Source organism: Arvicanthis niloticus, chromosome 20 (assembly GCF_011762505.2).
Source record: "Arvicanthis niloticus isolate mArvNil1 chromosome 20, mArvNil1.pat.X, whole genome shotgun sequence".
In the NCBI taxonomy this organism is placed as follows: domain Eukaryota; kingdom Metazoa; phylum Chordata; class Mammalia; order Rodentia; family Muridae; genus Arvicanthis; species Arvicanthis niloticus.
Genome location: NC_047677.1, coordinates 16,019,736 through 16,040,808, shown reverse-complemented (window position 1 = coordinate 16,040,808; position 21,073 = coordinate 16,019,736). Strand labels below are relative to the sequence as shown.

The 21,073-nt window shown below is 44.3% G+C and overlaps 1 protein-coding gene across 4 annotated transcripts in view; it reads right to left on the bottom strand.

Annotated features, from left to right (window-relative positions):
* The window catches only part of Armc2 (armadillo repeat containing 2), a 118,341-nt gene that overhangs the window by 37,182 nt on the left and 60,086 nt on the right, over window positions 1-21,073 (bottom strand). For all 4 annotated transcript variants that reach the window (XR_013105417.1, XR_013105418.1, XM_076916960.1 and 1 more), the window contains exons 11-12: window positions 16,206-16,351; window positions 10,185-10,284 (exon numbers count right to left, since the gene is read on the bottom strand). Coding sequence is in view for 2 of the 4 variants with exons in the window: in XM_076916960.1 (XP_076773075.1) it covers window positions 10,185-10,284; window positions 16,206-16,351 (246 nt within the window). In the remaining 2 variants the exon portion in view is untranslated. The remainder of the gene's footprint in view (window positions 1-10,184; window positions 10,285-16,205; window positions 16,352-21,073) is intronic.

The window sequence follows — 21,073 nt, the reverse complement described above, 5'->3', positions numbered from 1 at the left end:
GAGAGACAGAGAGAGAGAGAGAGGGAGAGAGAGAGAGACAGGGAACAGAGAGGAGAGAGAGGGAGAGAGAGAGAGAGAGAGAGAGAGAGAGAGAGAGAGAAGGAGAGAGGATAGACTGATTTTAAAACATACACCACTATAAATGTTTGTCTGACTTCATGTAAACATGGCCCGTGTCAATGAGCCAAGCTGTATTCAGAAGTGAAGGGTGACATGTCTCCATGTTGCTGAGAGAACACATGGGGGCACTCAGGGCATTTCTCTCTCAGAGGATTAGAAAACTGTATGTGTGTCACAGAGAATAGACTCCAGGCTCCCGTCAGATTCGGACATGTAGACAAGGAGAGGCACAGGAAAACAGACACAGACAAGAAGGGTCTGACACTAGGAACTGAACCCAGAACCTTTCGCTGTACCACTGGGTTACTCCCCCAGAACCAGACTGGTGGTCCTCCCCTTCATTTTACTCAATATTAATTTTTAAGTTATCTTTATTTTACATGTCTGGGTATTTTGAGTGCATGCATGTCTGTGCACCACTTGTGTGCCTGGTGCCTGCAGAGGCTGGCAGAGGGCATTGACCTGGGCTGGAGTTATAGATGTTTGTGGCTACCACGGGAATGCTAGACACAGAGCCAGGTTCTCTGCAAGAGCAGTCAGTGCTCTGAACCACGGAACCAGCTCTCCAGCCCCGCAACATGATTTTTTATACACACAATAGTTTCAAATTTTGCTGGGTCAATAAATGTTAAATGATAAATGGTTTGAGACAGCACACAAAGAGCCATCTTGTAGGTGATGAAGACTGTTCAGAATTTCAGAGAAACCTTTTTCATTTCACAAATTCGGATTAGGCCAGATTAACTTTTTTTTTCTGTTTTGTTTTGTTTTTCAAGACAGGGTTTAGACACAGTTTCTCTGTGTAGCCCTGGCTGCCCTGAACTCTAGACCAGGCTAGCATCAAGCTCAGAGATCCACCTACCTCTGCCTCCTTGAGAATAGTCAGGAGCTACCATGCCTGGCTCAGATGAACTCTTAAATGTCCCTAGTATAATAACTAATTTTAAAAAGGCTACACCATATAGAAGGAGTATTTGTACCGTTAACTGTCTCACATGGAGGTAAAACTTTTGGCATTCCAATTAATCAGACATCTGCATAACTACCGTGAATGCACACAACCATTGGCTTTCTCAACTATGCTGAGAGCAGAGCAAACAGCAGTTTCTAAAGGATGATTTTTAGCAGAAAGTACAGTAAATGTCAAAGTGGGGTATGCTAGCTAGTTTTATGTCAGCTTGACACAAGCTAGAGTCATCTGAAAGGAGGGAACCCCAATTGAGAAAATGCCTCCATAAGACCCAGCCACAAAGCATTTTCTTAACTAGTAATTGATGGGGGAAGACCCCGCCCACTGTGGGTGGTGCCATCCCTGGGCTGTTGGTCCTGGGTTCTCTAAGAAAGCAGGCTGAGCAAGGCAGGGGAAATACTACTCCATGGCCTCTGTGAGGGTTCCTGCCCACACAGCTTTTGATGAGGAACTGTTCTATGGAACTGTGAGTGAAATAAACCCTCTCCTCCCCAAGTTGCTTTGGTCATGGTGTTTCTGCACAGCCATAGTGACCCTGACTAAGACACGGGGTATGTGAGGTCGTGGTTTTTCTCAAAACTTACTGGCTATGAGCTCAAGAAGTTTTTAAGTTTTACAAATCAGCCAGAAAAAGCAATGTTTACAAATGTATGTAATCATCAGGAGACGGAATACTGTATAAAAATAATGAAACTTCAGGATGCAATGTACGCTTCTCCCGCAGGTTTTATTGCATTTTACCTGTGGTGCTGGAAAGTGAACCCTGGGCCTTTCCCACAGCAGGCAAGGGCTCCACCACTTGGTTCTCTCCATTCTAGGCCTCTTCTAAACACTTTATTGAGATAGGGTCTCACTAAGTTGCATGTGCCCTCTGGTCAACCTCCTCTTTTGTTAAAGGAAGGAACCATAAAAATTAAAACATCAACTTGCTGCTTAATGCATTTGATTTTAATAAAAGGGAAAATTGGTTAATATATATATATATATATATATATATATATATATCCTTAAACCTGCAGTCCTCCTGCCTCGGCCTCCTACAGCCAAGTCAACCTATAGTTCAGGCTACAGCCAGCAGAGCCAGCTTTCTAGCCCCGGGTTTGTGGTGCTCACTGCCACAGTGGGTTTTGGGACTGAGGCCATTTGTATCCGTCCGTGCCTTTACTCCTTGGAATTGTTCACAGCTTTTGACTCAGCACAGGTAACAAGGGAGATGGCCTGTGTTAGATTTCATCTTCTGAGCCATATTGTACTTGGTGTCTACTGAGGAAGAAACCTCTCATTCAGTTATTTGGTCTTTCATTTAAGTTTGTTACATAGGTGTTCCATCACAACGAAGATCAAAACTGTGTCCCTGAGCCATGGTGTTAGTCATCTGGGGTCCTCAGAAAGAAAGAAGAGTCTCTCCTATCCAAATCCTAACCAGGTGGACTCTGCTGGGCTCCTGAGTCAGACAAGATTAGGTGTGTTGGGGTGGTACGGCGGGCATAGTTCAAATATGAAATCTAGGTTTCTAGGACTCTCTGAAGGTTGACTAGGTAAATTCTTTGGAAACACACCTCTCCTGGCTCCAGGGTGGGTTGGGGTGGGGGGATGGGACTGCGAAATAAACAAAAGCTCCCGGAGCAAAGGCACTTTGGATGGTCCCCTATGGCTAAGCACTTGCTGTTAGGTATGTGCATTAAGAGACTACAAAGCTTTCAAATATATTTCCCCAAGCCAAGCTAACCGTGCAGCAGAAACAGTTCGCACAGTTGGGACACAAACACTCACAGGCAGTAGTGACTTTTGGCAGAGTTCCAACTGAAGATGGGTTCTGAACCCCCCGTATCCAGGTAAAACTCAGAGGTACAAACTTCTAAACCACTGTAAACCGTATGAGGCTTAGGTTGTAGAATCTCTAGAAACTGGCTGTATATGTTGGGGGCGGGCTGGGAATTTGATTTGGGCCGTTTCCTTGAACCTGCACTGATCTGAAGTGATTTTAAATCTATCCTTTCGGCTCTGCTGGGTTTATGGCAGGTCCACCAATATGAAAAGAAAGGAGGAGACTTCTTAGTATGTCCTCCTCCAAACCAGGAAGAGAACAGTAAATATTTAAGGATGACACTTGAATCTTTGAAAGAAAAGATCTTATAACAGTCCACAGACTCCAAACTCATTCTTTCCATATCCAAAGCCTCCCATGTGTGCATCGCCCCATGTCAGGGCCTGTGTCCCCAGGAGCTCAATGCCGTGGGGAAGGCAGCTGCATACATGGTAGCATTGGGGCCACCAGCAAAAGACTTGTCTAAGACTCATGGGAGCTTCGGTTAATGAATTGAAGAAATATTTGAGACAATCACTTCCTGGTAGCCTGGCCACTCCCTGTTCTTCTCAAATATTTTGGCTTTGGGGAAAGAATAAATTAGGTGTTTTTCTTACTCAGGAAAAAAAAAATGATAGTTCAAAAGTATAACATTGCAATAGTTAAGTAGAAGACATAATAAAGAGTATTGGAAAAACTTAAACTTCATTTTTATATTTATTTTATTTCATATGTATTAGTAGGCTCACACATATATCACTATAAATGTGCTTAATGTCTGAAGAGGTCAGATGAGGCACTGGAACCCCTGGGCCTGGAGTTATAGATGGCTGTGAGCCACCACATGCGTGCTGAGAATCAAACCTGGGTCCTCTGCAAGAATAAGTGCTCTCGACCACTGAGCCGTCTCTCCAGCCCCATAGGTACTTTTTGAAAAGTTTTTAAAAGTAAGATAAAATTAACAATTTAAAATTTATTTCTTCAGTTGAGTATGGTGGGGCTCGCCTGTGATCTCAGCACTTGAGAGGTGGAGGCAGAGGCCCTGGCTGCCTAGTGAGCTGAGGGCAGGCCTGAGCCTTAGGAAGCCTTGTCTCAAACCCTGCCCCAACCCCACACTATTTATCTTAGTAATGAGGAAGCTAATATGATAATAAGGTTCTTTCCAGGAGCAATCAAAGAGCTGAGCACTTAGAAGCATTTAAAGGTTATTAGTGCAGTGGTGGCGCACGCCTTTAATCCCAGCACTTGGGAGGCAGAAGCAGGCGGATTTCTGAGTTCAAGGCCAGCCTGGTCTACAGAGTGAATTCCAGGACAGCCAGGACTACACAGAGAAACCTTGTCTTGAAAAACAAACAAACAAACAAACAAACAAACAAACAAACAAACAGGTTATTAGTGCTAGAAATGGTAGTACACACCTCTAGTCCCAGCTCTCAGGAGGTGGAATAAGAGAACCAGGCCTTCGAATCCACTCTTGGCTACACAGCAAGTTCAAGGCCAGCCTGGGTTATGCAAGATCCTATCTCAAAAATAAGTACATACATACATACATACATACATACATACATACACACATACAAGAATGTTAGAATAAGATTTGGGGGTTAGATACTGTAGTAATTTGAATGAGAATCATCCCATAGGCTTATATTTTAAATACTTGGTCCCCAGTTGGAAGAACTCTTTGGGAAGGGTTAGGAGGTACCACCGCCTTGTTAGAGAAGGTGTGTCATCATGCCTTCGAGCTGCCAGGATGGGCTCTCTAACTCCCTGCAATGTGAGCTCAAACTAAATGTATTCTTTTAGACGTTGACTTAAAAAGTAACCAAAATACACCAGGATAGCAGCTTACAGGGAAATGGACCCATGGCTTTTGAAGTGATCTTGTCCAGATGTCTACATATTAATGTGCAACTTCACAATGCCTAGGCTTCGATCAAATAGCCAGTAGGGAATGAAAACACTGGCTACTCCCCTAACCACCCAGGGCTCTGTGGAGCTGCGCTTTCTCCCACTGAACCTCACCAGTGAGCTTTCAACACCTTTACATTTCCTGCGGTAAGAACAGTTCGCTGGTGGCATAACACACAAACAGTGAAGCACGCCGTGGATTTTCACTTTTAACTCTCTGGGATGTCATTTCTTTGGCTTGAGGGGATGAAGGGAAAGCCATGGGATACTGGGGGGTCGGGTGGAGAGCAACAGGTCTGCAGCTTTAATGTTGTCTTCACAGGGAAGGGCTCAGGGCTCTGTTACTGGGAGCATGGACAGTACCATTTCTGGGGTTCAGCTATGTCACACGTCAGCTGTTTGCGCCACAGAGGTACAATAGTGTCTCTCGTTGTCACATGGCCACCTCCTGGATGGAGCTAGGATCATGTCATCTTTCCTCCTGAATCCAGACTCAGTTTTCAACATGTCTGCTTTACTGAAGGAAATCGCAGTTCTACTGGGGACCTTACCATAAGCCCTTTTGTCCTTCCTGGACAGTATAGCAAAATACAGGGCTTGGTTCTGAACAGCCTGGACCAGTCTCAGGAGGGCACTTTCCAAATCTCTGCCCCTGTCCCCCATCTTGATGCTCTCCAGTGTGTGGGGAAGGCTATAAGTTTGTGCACCCTAAAATGTATAAGAGGTGGCTCCCACTCTACTAGGTCACGATGTTGATCTACTGGAGAACGTTGCTTCCTCTCTCCTTTACTCCAGTGTGAGAGTTCCTGGGAGCCCTGGTCAGTCAGTTCACAGTCAGTGGTGCAGCTATCCTTGGAGTGGCCATCAGGTTAGAGGAGTGGCCGGATGTTTTACAAACAATATCGTTCTCCAGGTCAGGCATGTATATTTTCTTATAGAGTCATTCAGTTTCCTGCCGCTCTGGCTTGGCTCCTGAGAAGATGATGCCAATGAAAAGAGTCCTCTTTGGCTTCTGGGTCTTTCATGGAGGCCCTTGGCTCCATCCTGAAGACCATCTCCAGGAGACTACCCAAGGCTGACTTCAGCACTGATGTAAATTCCTTTATGGCCTCTCTGACGTCACATCTCTGTGCTTGGCTGGTGTGGTGGTTTGAATATGCTTGGCCCTATATGGTCCTGAGTGGCACCATTAGGAGATGTGGCCTTGTTGGAGGAAGTGTGTCACTGTGAGGGTGGACTTTGAGACTCTCCTCCTAGCTGCCTGAAAAACAATCTTCTCCCTTCAGCCTTCAGATGAAGATGTAGAACGCTCAGCTCCTCCCTCGACATGCCTGCCTGGATGCTACCATGCTCCTGCCTTGATGATAATGGACTGAACCTCTGAACCTGTAAGCCAGGCCCAATTAAATGTTATCTCAGTATAAGAGTTGCCTTGGTCATGGTGTCTGCTCACAGCAGTAAAACCCTAACGAAGACGGCTGGCCTAGAAAACGACGTCAATAATGGTCGCCATCCACACAACTGGTTTTCGTGGCCATTTTGATATTCACAGCACTCTAATCTGAATCAAAGAGCCTGCTATTTTGTAGTTTGTTTTGTTTTTGAGTTTGGGGCAAGATTTCATATAGCCCAGCCTGGTCTCAGACTCCTTCCTGGTTTTCCTGCAAGTACTGAGACTACAGGTGTGTACTAGACTGCCGAGTTTATTTAATATTTCATTATTAAAACTTTTACTCAGTGTGACTGTGAGATTCCTCAGCTAACTTCAAGCACACGATCACAAGATGGCAGGTGGTGATTATTAAAGGCAGGGGCAGAGACAAAGAGGAAACCTGCAGAAGACACGGGTGGTTAAAGATGCCATCCTGGGGTGGGATGAAGGCCTCTTAGGGCACAGAGGATGCTTAGAATAGTGACAAGTCACTGAGGACAGGTTAGATGCTCTTAAATGGCCAAGATGCAAAAGAAATGGTCAATACATTTGAATATGATTTTCACCACAGTAATTAACTTGTTTGATGATTAAGGAATAAATTAAGCGTTTCTTTGATGGTTCTGTTTGCAAAATGCTCTCCTTGGGAAGTTAAATCATCTTAATAGGAGCGCAACATTATATTGTGAGCCAAGAGAGGCGTGTGGCCTTTAACAACAGCTTTGTTGTACAGACGACTTCCACTGCAACAGGAAAGGCAGTCTAGCAAAAAGCCTGTCTGACTTCATGTCAGCTAAATGTTAGAACATCTGGTCCTTTAAATCAAAGCATGCACACAGGCCAGGATGACATCACAAGTCTCTAGCAATAACAAAATAGACCAGGACCATCATCTAAGTCACAGAGACAACTCAATGTCCAGTGTCCTTTATCTTTAGTTGAGATCTTTTTATGTGTGGTGTGTGTGATGTGTATGTGTTAGTGTGTTTGTGTGGTATGTTTGTGGTATGTGTTTGTATGTGTGTGATGTGTGTGTCTGTGGTATGCATGTGTGTGGTGTGTATGGTGTGTGTTTGTGGTATGTGTGTGATGTGTGTGTGGTGTGTTTGTGGTATGTGTGTGGTGTATGCATGTGCTGTATGTATGTGGTGTATGTGTGTGTGTGAGTGATGTGTGTTTGTGGTGCATGTGTGTGTGTGCATGCACACATGCATGTGGTGTTTATGCATGTCTACAAGTGTGTACAGTTGTACTTGACGAGAGAGGAATGTCCACCATCCTCTCCAGTCACTCTCCAACTTAGATACTGAGACAGGCTCTCTCACCTGAACCCAGAGGTCACTAACTCAGTCCATGAAACCAGATTTGCCCTAGGCATTCCTTGTCTGTGCTTTCCAGGTACTGGAACTGCAGGGGCTACTGTGTACACTGGCTTTTATGTAGGTGCTAGAGAGTCAAATCCAGGTCTGGTGCTTATGCAACAAGCATTTTCTCTTCAGAGCCATCTTCTCCCCAGGCCCTAAAAACCCTAACACAAGGTAAAGAGATCTGCCCCAGCAAGTCGTCCAGGTCACCCAAGACCAAAATTCTGCAGTAAAAATAACAATGGTGGTCAAATAAAATTATAAATTATATATACATATACATGTATATATAATTAAATATTTTAAAATACATAATTTAAAAATATTTAATATTTTATTTAAAATATTAAATTAATTAAATTAAAATATAAATATAAAATAGATTTTATTTAAAATATAAAATTTAATATAAAATATTAAAAAATAAAAAATATATAAATTATATATTTTATGGTCTATAAAATTCAATTACAAAATAAAGCATATAACACCTAGACGATTTCTTTTGAAGCTATTATAAAATAAATTTTCTTTCTTTTTTTTTTTTTCTGTTAAAAAGAAAACTCCTGGGGCTTAGAAGATAGATAAAATGCTTTCAGTGCAAGCATGAGGATCCAAGTTCAGGTCCCAGCACCCCCAAACAGCTGCATGAGGTGACACTCTAGCCATCCCAGCACTGGACAGTTGGGGTGGTGTCCTGAAGTCAACTGGCCTGGCCAATCGGTGAGCTCCGGTTCTTCAAAAGCCCCACCTCAAATTGTAAGATGGACAGCAATAGAGGACACCCAGCACTGACCTCTGACCTCCACAGGTAAGTGTATGGAAGCACACAACTCACTCCCCCAAAATACAGCTCCTCCCCCGAAAGGCAAAAAAAAAAAAAAAAAATCCAAGATAGCAAGGTTTATCCTTGGGTTAATTGACTGTCCAAAGATTACAGTTAGATTACAAAGAAAAAGTTTAGTTTACGAAACCTAAATTAGGCAATGCTTGACAGACAAATGTACAGCATGTGGTGAACACCTTAAAGTAGGTTAAGCAAGTTCAGGTACTGTCTGGCATGAGAAATTCTCCAATATTAAAGGTTTTAGTGTATAGAAAACACAAAGCACTAGTGTGAAGGCCTCTGTGGCCTAAATACTCAGAGGAAGACTCAATACAGTGCTGTGCGTGAGGATACACACTTGGGGAGCTGGAGGCAGGCATACTTCAAGGACTGGTCAGCCTGGATTACATATGGGGTTTTAGGCTAGCCTGGGCTACACAGCAAGACTCTGTCTGCCTCTGCCCTTGGTCTCCTTCACTTCCACCCCATCACTCTCATATGTGTGCACACAAATAAAGTTAAAAAATTGTATGTCAGTTTTCAACGTAAGTGACCAGGACTTTTAGCAAGGTCTTACCTTGCTAAGGTAAGGGAATGACACTAATTTCTCCACCACTAAAAGAACAATAATACACGGCTAAAATAATGTAAGCTGACAAACGTAGATATTTTCAGCAGAAGTACTTGGCTAGAAAAATTAGATTCAGTTCCATTTAAACTGCCAAATTTGATCTGACTTCAGTCCCTGGGTCCCATGAGGTAGAAAGAGAGAACCAACTGATACAGTTGCCCTCTTGTCTCCACACATATGCCTCTGTGTGTGTGTGTGTGTGTGTGTGTATAGTGTATGTGTGTGTGTATATATATATATATATATGCAATTTTACAATGTAAATACCATATTACAGTTTTCCTGATCCATTAAAGCTACATCATCTTATAAGTACTTTATCCTGAGGGTGGGAGGGCGGCTCAGCAGGTAAGAGCACTTGCTGCTCTTGCAGAAAACCCAGGTTTAGTTTCCAGGACCCAAATCAGGCAGCTCACAATTGTCTGTAATTCCAGTTTCAGGGGATCCAATACCTCTGGGGTCTCTGCCTGCATGTGGTACAAAGACACTCAGGCACACATATATTAGATAGAAAGATAGATAGATAGATAGATAGATAGATACATACATACATACATACATACATAGATGATGATAGACAGATAATTCTTCAAATACTTTAACTTGAAATTCTGTATTCTAAAATACAACATGATCAAAGAATTAGTGAATGTAAAGGCTAAGAGAATCTTCAAGTTACATCTCAGGTAGATGATCTCAAGCTTTTGCCTGCTTGTTAAAGCCCCTTGGTTCTTATTAAAATGCAGATAGACAGGCCACACCCTGCCCATCTGACTCCATAAACCTGGGGTGAAGTTCAGTGGGGGCCTCTGCTGAAATAGCCAGTGCACTTCATGCCCACCACAGGACAGTTTGTGTAGGCAGTCTGTAAATCCCCAAGAAGAGTAGAACTCCTGCAGTCTGCCCCCAAATCAGGAGCCTCCCATAACAACCCTATTTTATAGAGGCAGTTTCTGCCTCAGATTATTCTGTTATTCCTTGCAGGTATTCACTGCCTCCTGGGGCCATGGAAGGAAGCTTCTAGTAGGAACTAATACATTAAAAAGATAAACTCAACATTGCGTCTACACGTACACCAGTGCACAGACATTGAGGACACCAAACAGAGGCATGCATGACTGACCTGGTTCTTCTGGTATTTATTCAATAGACTTAGAAACAAGGCGTAACATCTGGAATAGCTGGCCAGAGCTGCACAGCAGTCACGGTAAGAGGTTAGTTTGCTGTGGGAAATGCCAAGTGGGAGAATCAGAATAAATGCTATATTTTTAAAAATATTAAGTGCACATAGTATCACTATAAATTCAGACCATGCAAATTCATGAAAAGAAGTCCAGAAATATCCCATAATCTAGAGAAATGCAAAAGGTTTGCTACCTGCTTTAGACTATAAGAGGACAGAGCAAAAGGATTTCTAAAGTCCTCTCCCTAGTGAGGCTGAGAACTTAACTCTAGTAAACACTTGTTTAGCAAGCATGAGGCCCCGAGTTTGCTTCCCAGGAGGTCTGCCTTGAGGTCTACCTTGAAGATGGTAGATAGAGTACTGTCCTCCTTTGCTTTCTATTGCTGTGATAAACGCCATGACCGTATGGCTTACAGTTCATCATGAAGGGAAACCAAGGCAGAAACTAAAGCAGAGGCCACAAGGGACACTGCTCACTGGCTTGTTTGTCTGTGGAGTGCTCTTCCTGCCTTCTTCTACAGCCTGGAACCAGTTGCCTAGCAGTGGCACCACCCCCAGTGGGCTGGGCCATCTACTATCAATCATTCATCAAGAAAATGTCTCACAGACTTGTCTACAGGCAATCGTGTGGAGGCAGTCCCTCGATTAAGGTTCACTCTTTCCAGATGACTGACTCTAGGTTTGTGTCAAGTTGACAATAAAACTAACCAGCACACACGTCTAGATGGGATGTTCAAAACAGAGCTCAGAAATTGCTGCAGCATCTGTTTGGATGACCGCCAATCTGCCAGAACCCCATCAGAAGCAGGTATGAAAACTAACAGCAGCCAAAGTAGCCCTTAGGACAAGCATCATCCAAAGTGCTTCACGAGCAGCAGGCAAACCCCAAAGACAATCCTGAAAAGCTCATGACAAACAGGAACCTTTCAAAAGTTTTAGGTCAGCTGGGCAGTGGTGGCGCATGCCTTTAATCCCAGCACTTGGGAGGCAGAGGCAGGCGGATTTCTGAGTTCGAGGCCAGCCTGGTCTACAAAGTGAGTTCCAGGACAGCCAGGACTACACAGAGAAACCCTGTCTCGAAAAAAAACCAAAAAACCAAAAAAAAAAAAAAAAAAAAAAAAAAAAAAAAAAAAAAAAAAAAGTTTTAGGTCAATAGGCAAATATGACTACTGTTCTAATTTGACCATGCACCAGGCTGTGAGTTTCAGCATTTCCTCACAGCACTGATGTCCTCCAGACAACCTTCTCTGGTCTCTGTGCAGCAGGACGAGACTGGTGCCCAACTACAATGGCAGCACTTGGGGTCTAAGAATTGTGGGGCCGTTTAGCCTGGGAACTTGGAAACTAGTCTGTACAACACAGGAAGACCAAGTGTGTATTTGTGTGTGTGTGTGTGTGTGTGTGTGTGTGTGTGTGTGTGCGCACACGCACGCACGGACGTGCACTTAGAATTGATTCTTTTCTCTATATTTAGAACCTCAGAATTGAACTCAGGTTGTTAGGCTTTACCTAACAAGTGGCTTTACCCGACAAGTAAGCCGTCTCACCAGGCTTCTTTCTTTGAGACCGAGTTGCATGTAGCACAGGCTGGTCTCAGACTCACTAGCTGAGGATAAACTCGGACTTCTGATTTCCTTGCTCTTACCTGGAAAGGGCTGAGATGTTTTACACTTCCAGCTTAAAAGATATTAATGTATTTCCCACATACTGTAAAACTCTTAAAAATAATGTAACTTACATTTCAAATAACCTAGAAAATCTAAAAACACATCTGAATAAAAACAAATACTGCAAATTACAATTTGTAGGATACAGTTAAAGCAGCACTTGGAGGGAAATGAATAGCCTTAAGATAGGATACAGGTAAAGCAGCACTTGGAGGGAAATGAATAGCCTTAACATAGGATGCAGGTAAAGCAGCACTTAGAGGAAAATGAATAGCCTTAACATAGGATGCAGGTAAAGCAGCACTTAGAGGGAAATGAATAGCCTTAACAAGACCAAAAAGAAGATGAATCTCTAACTAAGACAATCTCTAACATAGCATCTTCACAGAGAGTAAAGGAGACAGGTTAGTAAAAAGAAGCAGGAAGAGTAAGATAGGAAATGTGCAATGGAATGGATCAATACATCTATTGATTCTTTGCAAAAACCTAATGATTGGGGGCTGGAGAGATGGCTAAACAGTTAAGAGCACTGGCTGCTCTGGCAGAGGACCCAGGCTTAGTTCCCAGCACCGACATGGTGGCTCAGCCTGTGACTTCAATTCCAGTAGATGAAGCAGCCTCTTTGGACCTCTGAGGTTGCATGCGTGCGTGCACATGGTACACATACATACATACATACAAGCACTTATAGTATTCATAAAATAAAATAAGTATTTAAAACAACAACAACAAAAAGACTGACAAACCTTTGGTATGGATATTTAGTAATTAAAAATCAAACCAAACATGAAAAGCAATTTTAATAACAAGGAGGGCCACATAATATGGGAGGAAAAGGTGTGAGCTCTGGAGTCAAAATGCCCGTCTTGAACCACAGCTCTGGGACCTACTGATTGTGTGATGTTGGGAATGGCTGCATTGCCCCTGTGCTTCAGTTTCCCCCTATGCCAGATGAAGATGACAGTGAAGGTACCCATTTATTTGGTTAGTACCTGGGAGGTAGCACGACACAATAAGTACACTACAAGTATCTGCAGATAAGTAAAATAAATAAAACTGTCTCATTAGAGACAAAACTGATTAAAATCAACCTGATAAAACTGATTAAATCTGATAAAACTTTATAAAATCTGATAAAACTGATTAAACCTGATAAAACCTGATAAATCTGATAAAACCTGATAAAACTGATTAAACCTGATAAATGGATTAAATCAACAAGATAGGCTCTACCACAGAGTTACCGCCATGCCATACTGACGTCTTTTTGGAAACAGAGTTTTACTATATAACTACTGCTCTTTCTGCCTCAGCCCCCTGAAAGCTCGGGTGGACCCATTTAATGCTGTTTGAAAGTATTAGGGAGGAAAAATGAAATTCTCATGAGAATCAAATGGTCCGAAGCTGAACTAAGTGGGAACCAAGACAGTATATACAACCATCAAACAAATGAATCAGCTAGCCATGGTGGCTGGTAACTGTACAGCAGTGAATCAGCTAGCCATGGTGGCCGATAACTGTACTGCGGATACCTGTAGTCTTGGCTACTCAGTAGGCAGAGGAAGGAGGGCCATTTGAGCTACAGTCTGGGATCAGCCTTGGCCATACAATGAGACTCTAATTCTGGGGATGTGGGTATGGAGTGGGGGTAGGGAGACAGAGGGAGAGAAGGAGTTGTTAACTAATTGAATCAGTGGTCACTATCCATATACTTGATTACATTGTCCCACTCATTTTATGGTGAATTATAAACTTGAAACCAAAAACACAAAAATAGTATGGCAAAGGAAAAGGCAATGTGATGTAATGGCTTACGTTGACCGATCAGAAAAACCTGAAACAATGTATTAGCTAACTAAATTCAGTGACGCATAATAGCTCACCACAAGAAATCCTCGCCCTCAGGAGGGGGAGGGACAGATAGGTCTCTGTGAGTTGGAGGCCAGCATGATTTAGGCTTTGAGATCTTGTTTCCAAAGGGCGGGGAGGGAAGCCTATAATAATTATTTTCAGTGGGTGAAACTGTATGATAATTGCTAAAGTTAGAAGATAGTTAGTGCTCACCAGTTTTGTATTAAGAGTCCTAAGCAATGTAATAAAGAAAAGATGGGAGCTAGTCATGACGGCTCAGAGCTAGTCATGGTGGCTCAGACAACACTTGGGAGCCTGAGGCAGGACTGCTAGGAGTTCAAGGCTAGCCTGGACTACAGGGGTGAGACTATCTCAACATATTAAATTAAAACTAATTAAATTTAAATTCTTAAAAGAGGCAGGGGAGCAAGCCTGTAGTGGCGCACGGCTTGGGCACCAGACCTCTAGTGACTGATGGTGTCTGCTTTTCCGAGTTCGAATCCCATGAGACTCCCGTTGAGTCTCATGGAAAAAAAAAAAAAAAAAAAAGAGGCAGGGGAAGAATTGCAATATTTTTGACAGAAACAAAATAATCATTCTCATTTGCAGACAACTTGCATAGACAATGTAAGAGAATCTGTAGACAAACAGAAATAATGTTCACCAGATTCCTGAATATAAAATGAATAGGTTGATTTTATTTATAAAATTTTATTTATAAAATGAATTGATTTTATTTATAATCATCAGTATAGCCTATGAGGAAGTAACTTATTTCCATTAACCTAAGAATAAATCTTGAAAGGCTGAGAAATCCTTATGGAGATATCTGTCATTGTATTAAAGGACTTTTTTTTTTATTATTGGTTTTTCCAGACAGGGTTTCTCTGTGTAGCCCTGGCTGTCCTGGAACTCACTCTGTAGATCAGGCTGGCCTCGAACTCAGAAATCCGCCTGCCTCTGCCTCCCAAGTGCTGGGATTAAAGGCGTGCACCACCACCACCCAGCAGGACTTTTTAAAAATTTTTTATAAACTGGGTGAGGTGGCACATACTCTTAGCACTTAGGGACTGGACTTTAGACTATTCTCGGGGGGGGGGGGGGATCATCTTGTGAGATTGTTAGCCAAGCACATAGAAGAAAAACTGTGTATGTGTGAAGTAAAGGCATTGCTGGAATTTATCAGCACCTGGCTACTTACAACCTAGATTCAAGTGATGATCAAATGTGGGTTGGAGAAAGTGCAAAGGTGACTTGTGAATGTGTGAGTCCAAGTTCCAACAACGGACACAAGAGTCTAAGAGTGTGATGCTGGAATTGAGCTGCCCAGGCCTGTCTGTGCAGCGGCTTTGTCTTCCTTCCACAGACACCCACAGCACCCGCTGAGCAGTCTGCCGACCTCTGGTGTCAGCTCCGCTCACCTGGAGGAGTGAGTTTCATGTAAAGGGGTACTGGTCACTTTTCCTGCTCCACAAACTCTTTCCTGCCTCCGGGCTGGGAAACAGAGAGCCTGGCTCTGGGTGGGAACTGTCCTTAGAATGTATAAAAGAGAGCCCACGTCCGACATGTGGGCTCTTTCTTACTCCTCTCTTCAGAGCCTCCACCATGCTGTCTGTCTGTCTGTCTGTCTGTCTGTCTGTCTGTCTTTCCATGGCATTAATGTCTCCTAATGAACTCCATATTCCAACAATTTATTTCAGTGTCCCTACTGAGCCCTGTCAGAAACCTTTCAAAAAAATAACTATTACAAACTAAGTCACACCAGGCTTGAATCAGCCGTCTCCTTTTTGAATTAATGCACCTAAGTAGTATATCCAGGACATCAAAAAGCTTGATACATTTGGTGGTACATAGTTCTTTATTGCTGAGGGGCGACGAAGATATTCAAGCAAAATAACAAAGGAATTATGGTTAGTTCACGGCCCTCCTAAGCGCTACGTGACTTAGAGTTGCATCAGAGTCACACAATTTAAACTACATTCAAGATGATGTCTGTAGATGAACTTAAAAGGAAAGATGGCCTTTCAAGTCGTATGCGATTACTAGAGAGCATTTGCTCAGTTTGCTTCTCTTTAATGTGAAAAAAAATTGACTAAGAACGATTTGTGGTAGAAAAGGGTTTATTTGGCTTGTTTCCGAATTATAGTCCCCGTTACTGAGGGAAGGAAGGGAAGTCAGGTCAGACACCCAGAGAGGAATCTGGAGGCAGGAACTGAAGCAGACCTTGGACCTTTAGCACATAATTTTCATAGCTCGCTCTGCCTGCTTTTCCTATAAGCCAGACCCACCGGCCCAGGAGAGTGGGCGGGGCCGCCTTATATTAATCAAGAAAATGCCCCGCAGACATGCCCACAGGCCGATCTGATGGAGGCACTTTGCACCAAGGTTACAAAAACTAACAACTACACATGTTTTAAATGAGATATTTTCTTAGTCTACCTACCTAAAGATTCTGGCGATGTTGGTACAGACGTCCTTGTCGTCCAGGTGCTGCTCCATCACTGTGCAGAGATGCGGAAAGGCCCGGATGCTCAGGAGCTTGCTTCTCGTCAGTGGCGAATCCACCAAGTTTCTCAAGGTAGCAGTTGTCTAGGAGAATGTGTGTGCATGTCACTTTCTTAAAGCTTAAAACAAGACAGCAAGGCTAGATGACCCACGCCTCCCAGGAGCCTCCTCCGACCCCACCGCAGGGAAGGGGGGAGGGGTCTGTCCAGCTTGAGACAAGAACAAAGAAACCTAAATGAGTGGAAATAGTGGAAGGCTGCTGGGTGTAGGGGCATGCCCCAGCAATCCCGGCATAAAGAGTCAAGACCAAACAGTTACAAGTTCAAGGCCAGCCTGAGCTACAAAGGGACAGTCTCAAGTGAACCAATACAAAGATATGGAGATAGAGTATTAATATTTATAGGTAAATAATTTACCAAACCCTCAGAGTTAGAGAAATCCTCACCTTTGACTGGCCCTGTCATAAACACAGAGTAACACACATGAGAACCTTCCCACTCCAAATTCTTTTTTTCAAATTTTATTATTGTATCAGGAGAGAGAGAGAGAGATAGATAGATAGATCTTGGGGGGGGGGTGTGTGCACCCGTAAGCTATAGCAGTCGTAGAACTCAGAACAACTGCAGGAATCAGATCTCTGTTTTTACCATGTGAGTTCCAGGGCTCAGATCTGGCCACCCGGCTTAGTGGCAAGTGCTTTTACCCACTGAGCCATCTCACCAGCCTCTAAATTCTTTGTTGGTGTGGCTGTTGTTTTGTGACAGGCTCCTGTGTAGCCCAGGCTAGCCTCATACTTGTTATGTAGCTGTGGCTGACTTAACTTCTGGTCCTCCTGCCTCTACCTCCCCAAAGCTGGGAGTACAGGCGCCGCTGCACCTGGTTTTGCTCTCTTAAGTTCTTCTAAGTAGCACTGAGTAATGAAAACTTTTAGTCTCATTTCATTCAAAGAGGGAGATGCTGAGTTCTTAGGAATGTGTCATAGTTTTTGTTAAAAGTTTTTTCAAGAAAGCTTTCTACTTTGACCTTTGACAGTAAATTTGACAGTAAATTTGTAACAGTGGCTTTGTTGTCTAGTAATTCTGTTTTGTTTTTTGCTTTTCGTTTTGTTTTGGTTTTTTTGAGGCAGGGTTTCTCTGTGTAGTCCTGGCTGTCCTGGAACTCACTCTGTAGACCAGGCTGGCCTCAAACTCACAGAGATCTTGCCTGCCTCTCCCCCCCCCACCCCCCCGTACTGGAAGTAAAGGTGTGTGCCACCACTGCCCCGCTGTTGTCTAGTGATTTTCATTTTCAGTGTGATCTTTCTCCATGGGATTCATGGAAAGGTGCTGGGGACAAGTCCCTCAGTCCCCCAACTCCAGCCTGGCTTGGTCTCTCACCCTCCCATAGTATATTTTCCTCATTGTGGGTTGATACTGACAAGTTGTCTTATCATTGTGAGATATGAGGCAAGGTGAGCTGAGGGGAGGTGAGCTGAAGGGGAGTGAGCTGAGGTGAGCTGAGGTGAGCTGAGGGGAGCTGAGCTGAGCTGAGCTGAGCTGAGGGGAGCTGAAGGGAGGCAAGGTTAGGCAAGGTGAGGTGAGCTGAGGTGAGCTGAGGTGAGCTAAGGCGAGCTAAGGTGAGGTGAGCTGAGGTGAGGGGAGGTGAGCCAAGGTGAGCTGAGCTGAGGTGAGCTGAGGCAAGCTAAGGTGAGGCGAGGCGAGCTAAGATTAGATATGAGGAGGTCAATAGTGTCTACTGCACAGGGTAGGCCTGTCCCCACCCCTACTGAAGTGCTTCACCCATGGGTGCAGAGGAGGGAGCACAGACCTGTGAGCTGAGTCACTCTCCCCACTGAGGTGTGATTAGAGCAGTCCCTCACGCTGTGCCCTCCCCTTGTCAGTGGGAAGCAAAGCAGGCTTTCCCCTGGTTACTTGCTGTGTGGTGGGATGTATGGATTGTACAGTGTAGGAATGGCTTATGTGTGCTTTAACGCTCTCTGTAAAAGTAAAGCATTGTTGTAGGCACGGTACACCTTTAAAGACAACGACAACCACACACACCTGAAATCTCAGTGTTTGGAGGTGGAGACAGGAGGATCAGGAGATCAAGGCTAGCCTTCACTACAGAAAGAGTATAAGGCCTGCCTGGGCTAGGAGACCCTCTCTCGGAACACAACCAAACCAAATAAACAACAAAAGTATTGATGAGATGACAGGAACCCTTGATTAGTTTTTTTTCCCCCCTTTGTATTAATGAAGTTAAATATAACTGATTGAAATACAAGTGATCATATTGAAACCTAGGAAATTTGCAAACATTTCAAATGAACACATTCACGGCATGGTAGCTGACTCCTAAGTTCTTCCTTGAAAGCTCTGACACCCCAGACGTTGGCAGGGAAATAAACTCCTTGCACATGGTCCAGTGGACCATGGCCCTCCATCTACTTAGCATCTACTAAGCTAAGGCCTGAGTCTTTGAGAGACCACTAGGCAACCCTACAAATCCCAGGCCATGGCTGCAGGAAAATGGAACGCAGGTATCATTCGCGCCAGGCTTCCCATCCCCCTCCAGGAACAGCACTGCTGGTTTGACTCCGTCTAGAGCAGTGGCTTCCCCGTGCTGCAACCTTTTAATCCAGTTCCTCAAGTTGGGGTGGCCCCTAACCATAATTATTTTCATTGCTACTTCATAACTGTGATTTCGCCACTGTTATGAATCCTAATGTATCTGTGTTTTCCAACGGTCTCAGGCAGCTCCTGTGAAAGATCCTTCAAGGGATCAAGACCCTCAGGTTGAGAACCATTGGTCTAAAGGATGGTTCATCCACTCTCCCCCGCCCCCAAGAGACTGGAGAATCAGCGCCAGATTGGTCCCATCTTTCCTCCGGGCCGGCAGAGCCCATCCGAGCCAGGGGTACTCCAGCTGTGGTGTGAGGACAATTTCTTTCCTCTGTCCCATGGCTGGAGCAGTCGCCTTGCTCCCTCGACAACCTCCATCTAAAGGGGTCACAGTTTTCCTCGGAGCTATTTCTTTGTATTCAAACCCTAATTTATCCCTCCCCACTCTCTTATCTCTTCTCATTAGAAAAAGTTAAAACTTTTACGATTCTTCTGCTCCAAACATGTTATTTTTGTAAATGACCCAGTGACTGGGCATAATGGCTCACAACTGTAATACCAGCACCATGGAGGCTGAGGCAGGAGGATTGTGAGTTGGCATCAAGATGGGTTACATAATAAGCTAGAGCTAGCCTGGGGTAAAACCCTGTCCCCTAGCTCCCAAACGGCCAGAAGCAGGAGGTGCAAACAGTACATCGCATGTTTGGAAGGGTGATACATGGTGATATATGATGTCCCAGACATCTCCACATTCGTCAATCGTGGCGCTGGCAGAAAGAGGCATTAAACTTATACCCCTGTGTCAAAACTTCCTAGTAACATTGAACATATGACATCCTCAGCCTCGGTGCCCAGGCCCATAGAGACCCTGCTGCCTTCTGCTGTCTGTCAGAAGTGGCTGTGTCCATTTTTCCCTGGCTAAGACTCAGTGGCATGATCTTGTCATCTGGTTGTTCCCAGTCACTCAAAAAGTATGCCTCCTGCAACAGACTCCACAAGGGCTCTCTGCTGGGCTCTGCCTGCCTGTCTACTCTGGGCCTTACGCTTCAGGGAGGGCATGTGCTGTGCTTGTCTTTCTGACACAGAGCCCCAAGTCAAGGCTGACACAAACATATACAGTACAAGCGCCACTCCTTCCACACTTCCTCTGGCTGCCACCATTTCTTCCACAACTTCATCGACTGCCAACCTCTATAGCCCCCTCCCCGCCAGACACCATCTGCCATCTCTCTCTGTGGGGAGGTTTTCAGTGGGGTGGCTTTCAATCAAACCACAATGAGGGGCTTTCAAAACCTACCCTCCCCTGGTCCCCAAGACAAGGGGGAACATCCACATCCCACAGGCCCTCCCTCTCTCTGTCCGTGAGTCCATATTACTTCCTGCATCTCCCCCTCTCCCCAGCCCTCCAGACCACATGCTGGTCCCCTCCTGTTCCCTGTCCTTCTGTAGACTTCCTCCTTCACTCAGTATGTCCTCCTCAGCTACTCGGGAGGCCTGTTTTTCACATGCAGGGAACAGCTAGGTCCACTGCTTTGCATGGATGGCTTAGTGACCAGACAGGGCCTCTTTTCTGTGCCAGTAGCATCTTGCTCAAGTCTCTCCCTCTGCAACATATATACATATATATTTTATATACACTATATACATATATATCCTTTATCAACATATATGACACACATACACATACATGTATTATATATGTATATACATACATACATATATATATGTATATGTATATGTATATGTATATGTGTGTATATATCTATGTGTGTATATATGCACACACACACACACACACAGCTTCCATGTGCCTCCTCTCCCATGGAGTGCTCCTCTGGTGTACCGTCCCTACGTGCTTACTCCCTAAGGATTGATTTACTTTTATGTGTTTGAGTGTTTGTGTGCATGTATGGATATGCACCATGTAAGTTCCTGGTGCGCACAGAGGCCAGAAGAGGGTGTTGGATTCCCTGGGATTCACTTTGTAGACCAGGGTGGTATCAAACTCACAGAGGTCCGCCTGCTTCTGCCTCCCCAGGCCTGCCAAAGTCTGTTTCTTAAAGCTTTTTAGTGTTTAGTTGCTGGCAGCTGGGTGAATGAAACCCAGAGGGAAAAGGGAATGCAAGGAGGAGGGAGAAGGAAGGAAGAGGAAAGAGGGAAAGGAAGGAAAAGGGGGAAGGGAGAAGGAAGAGAGGGAAGGGAGAAG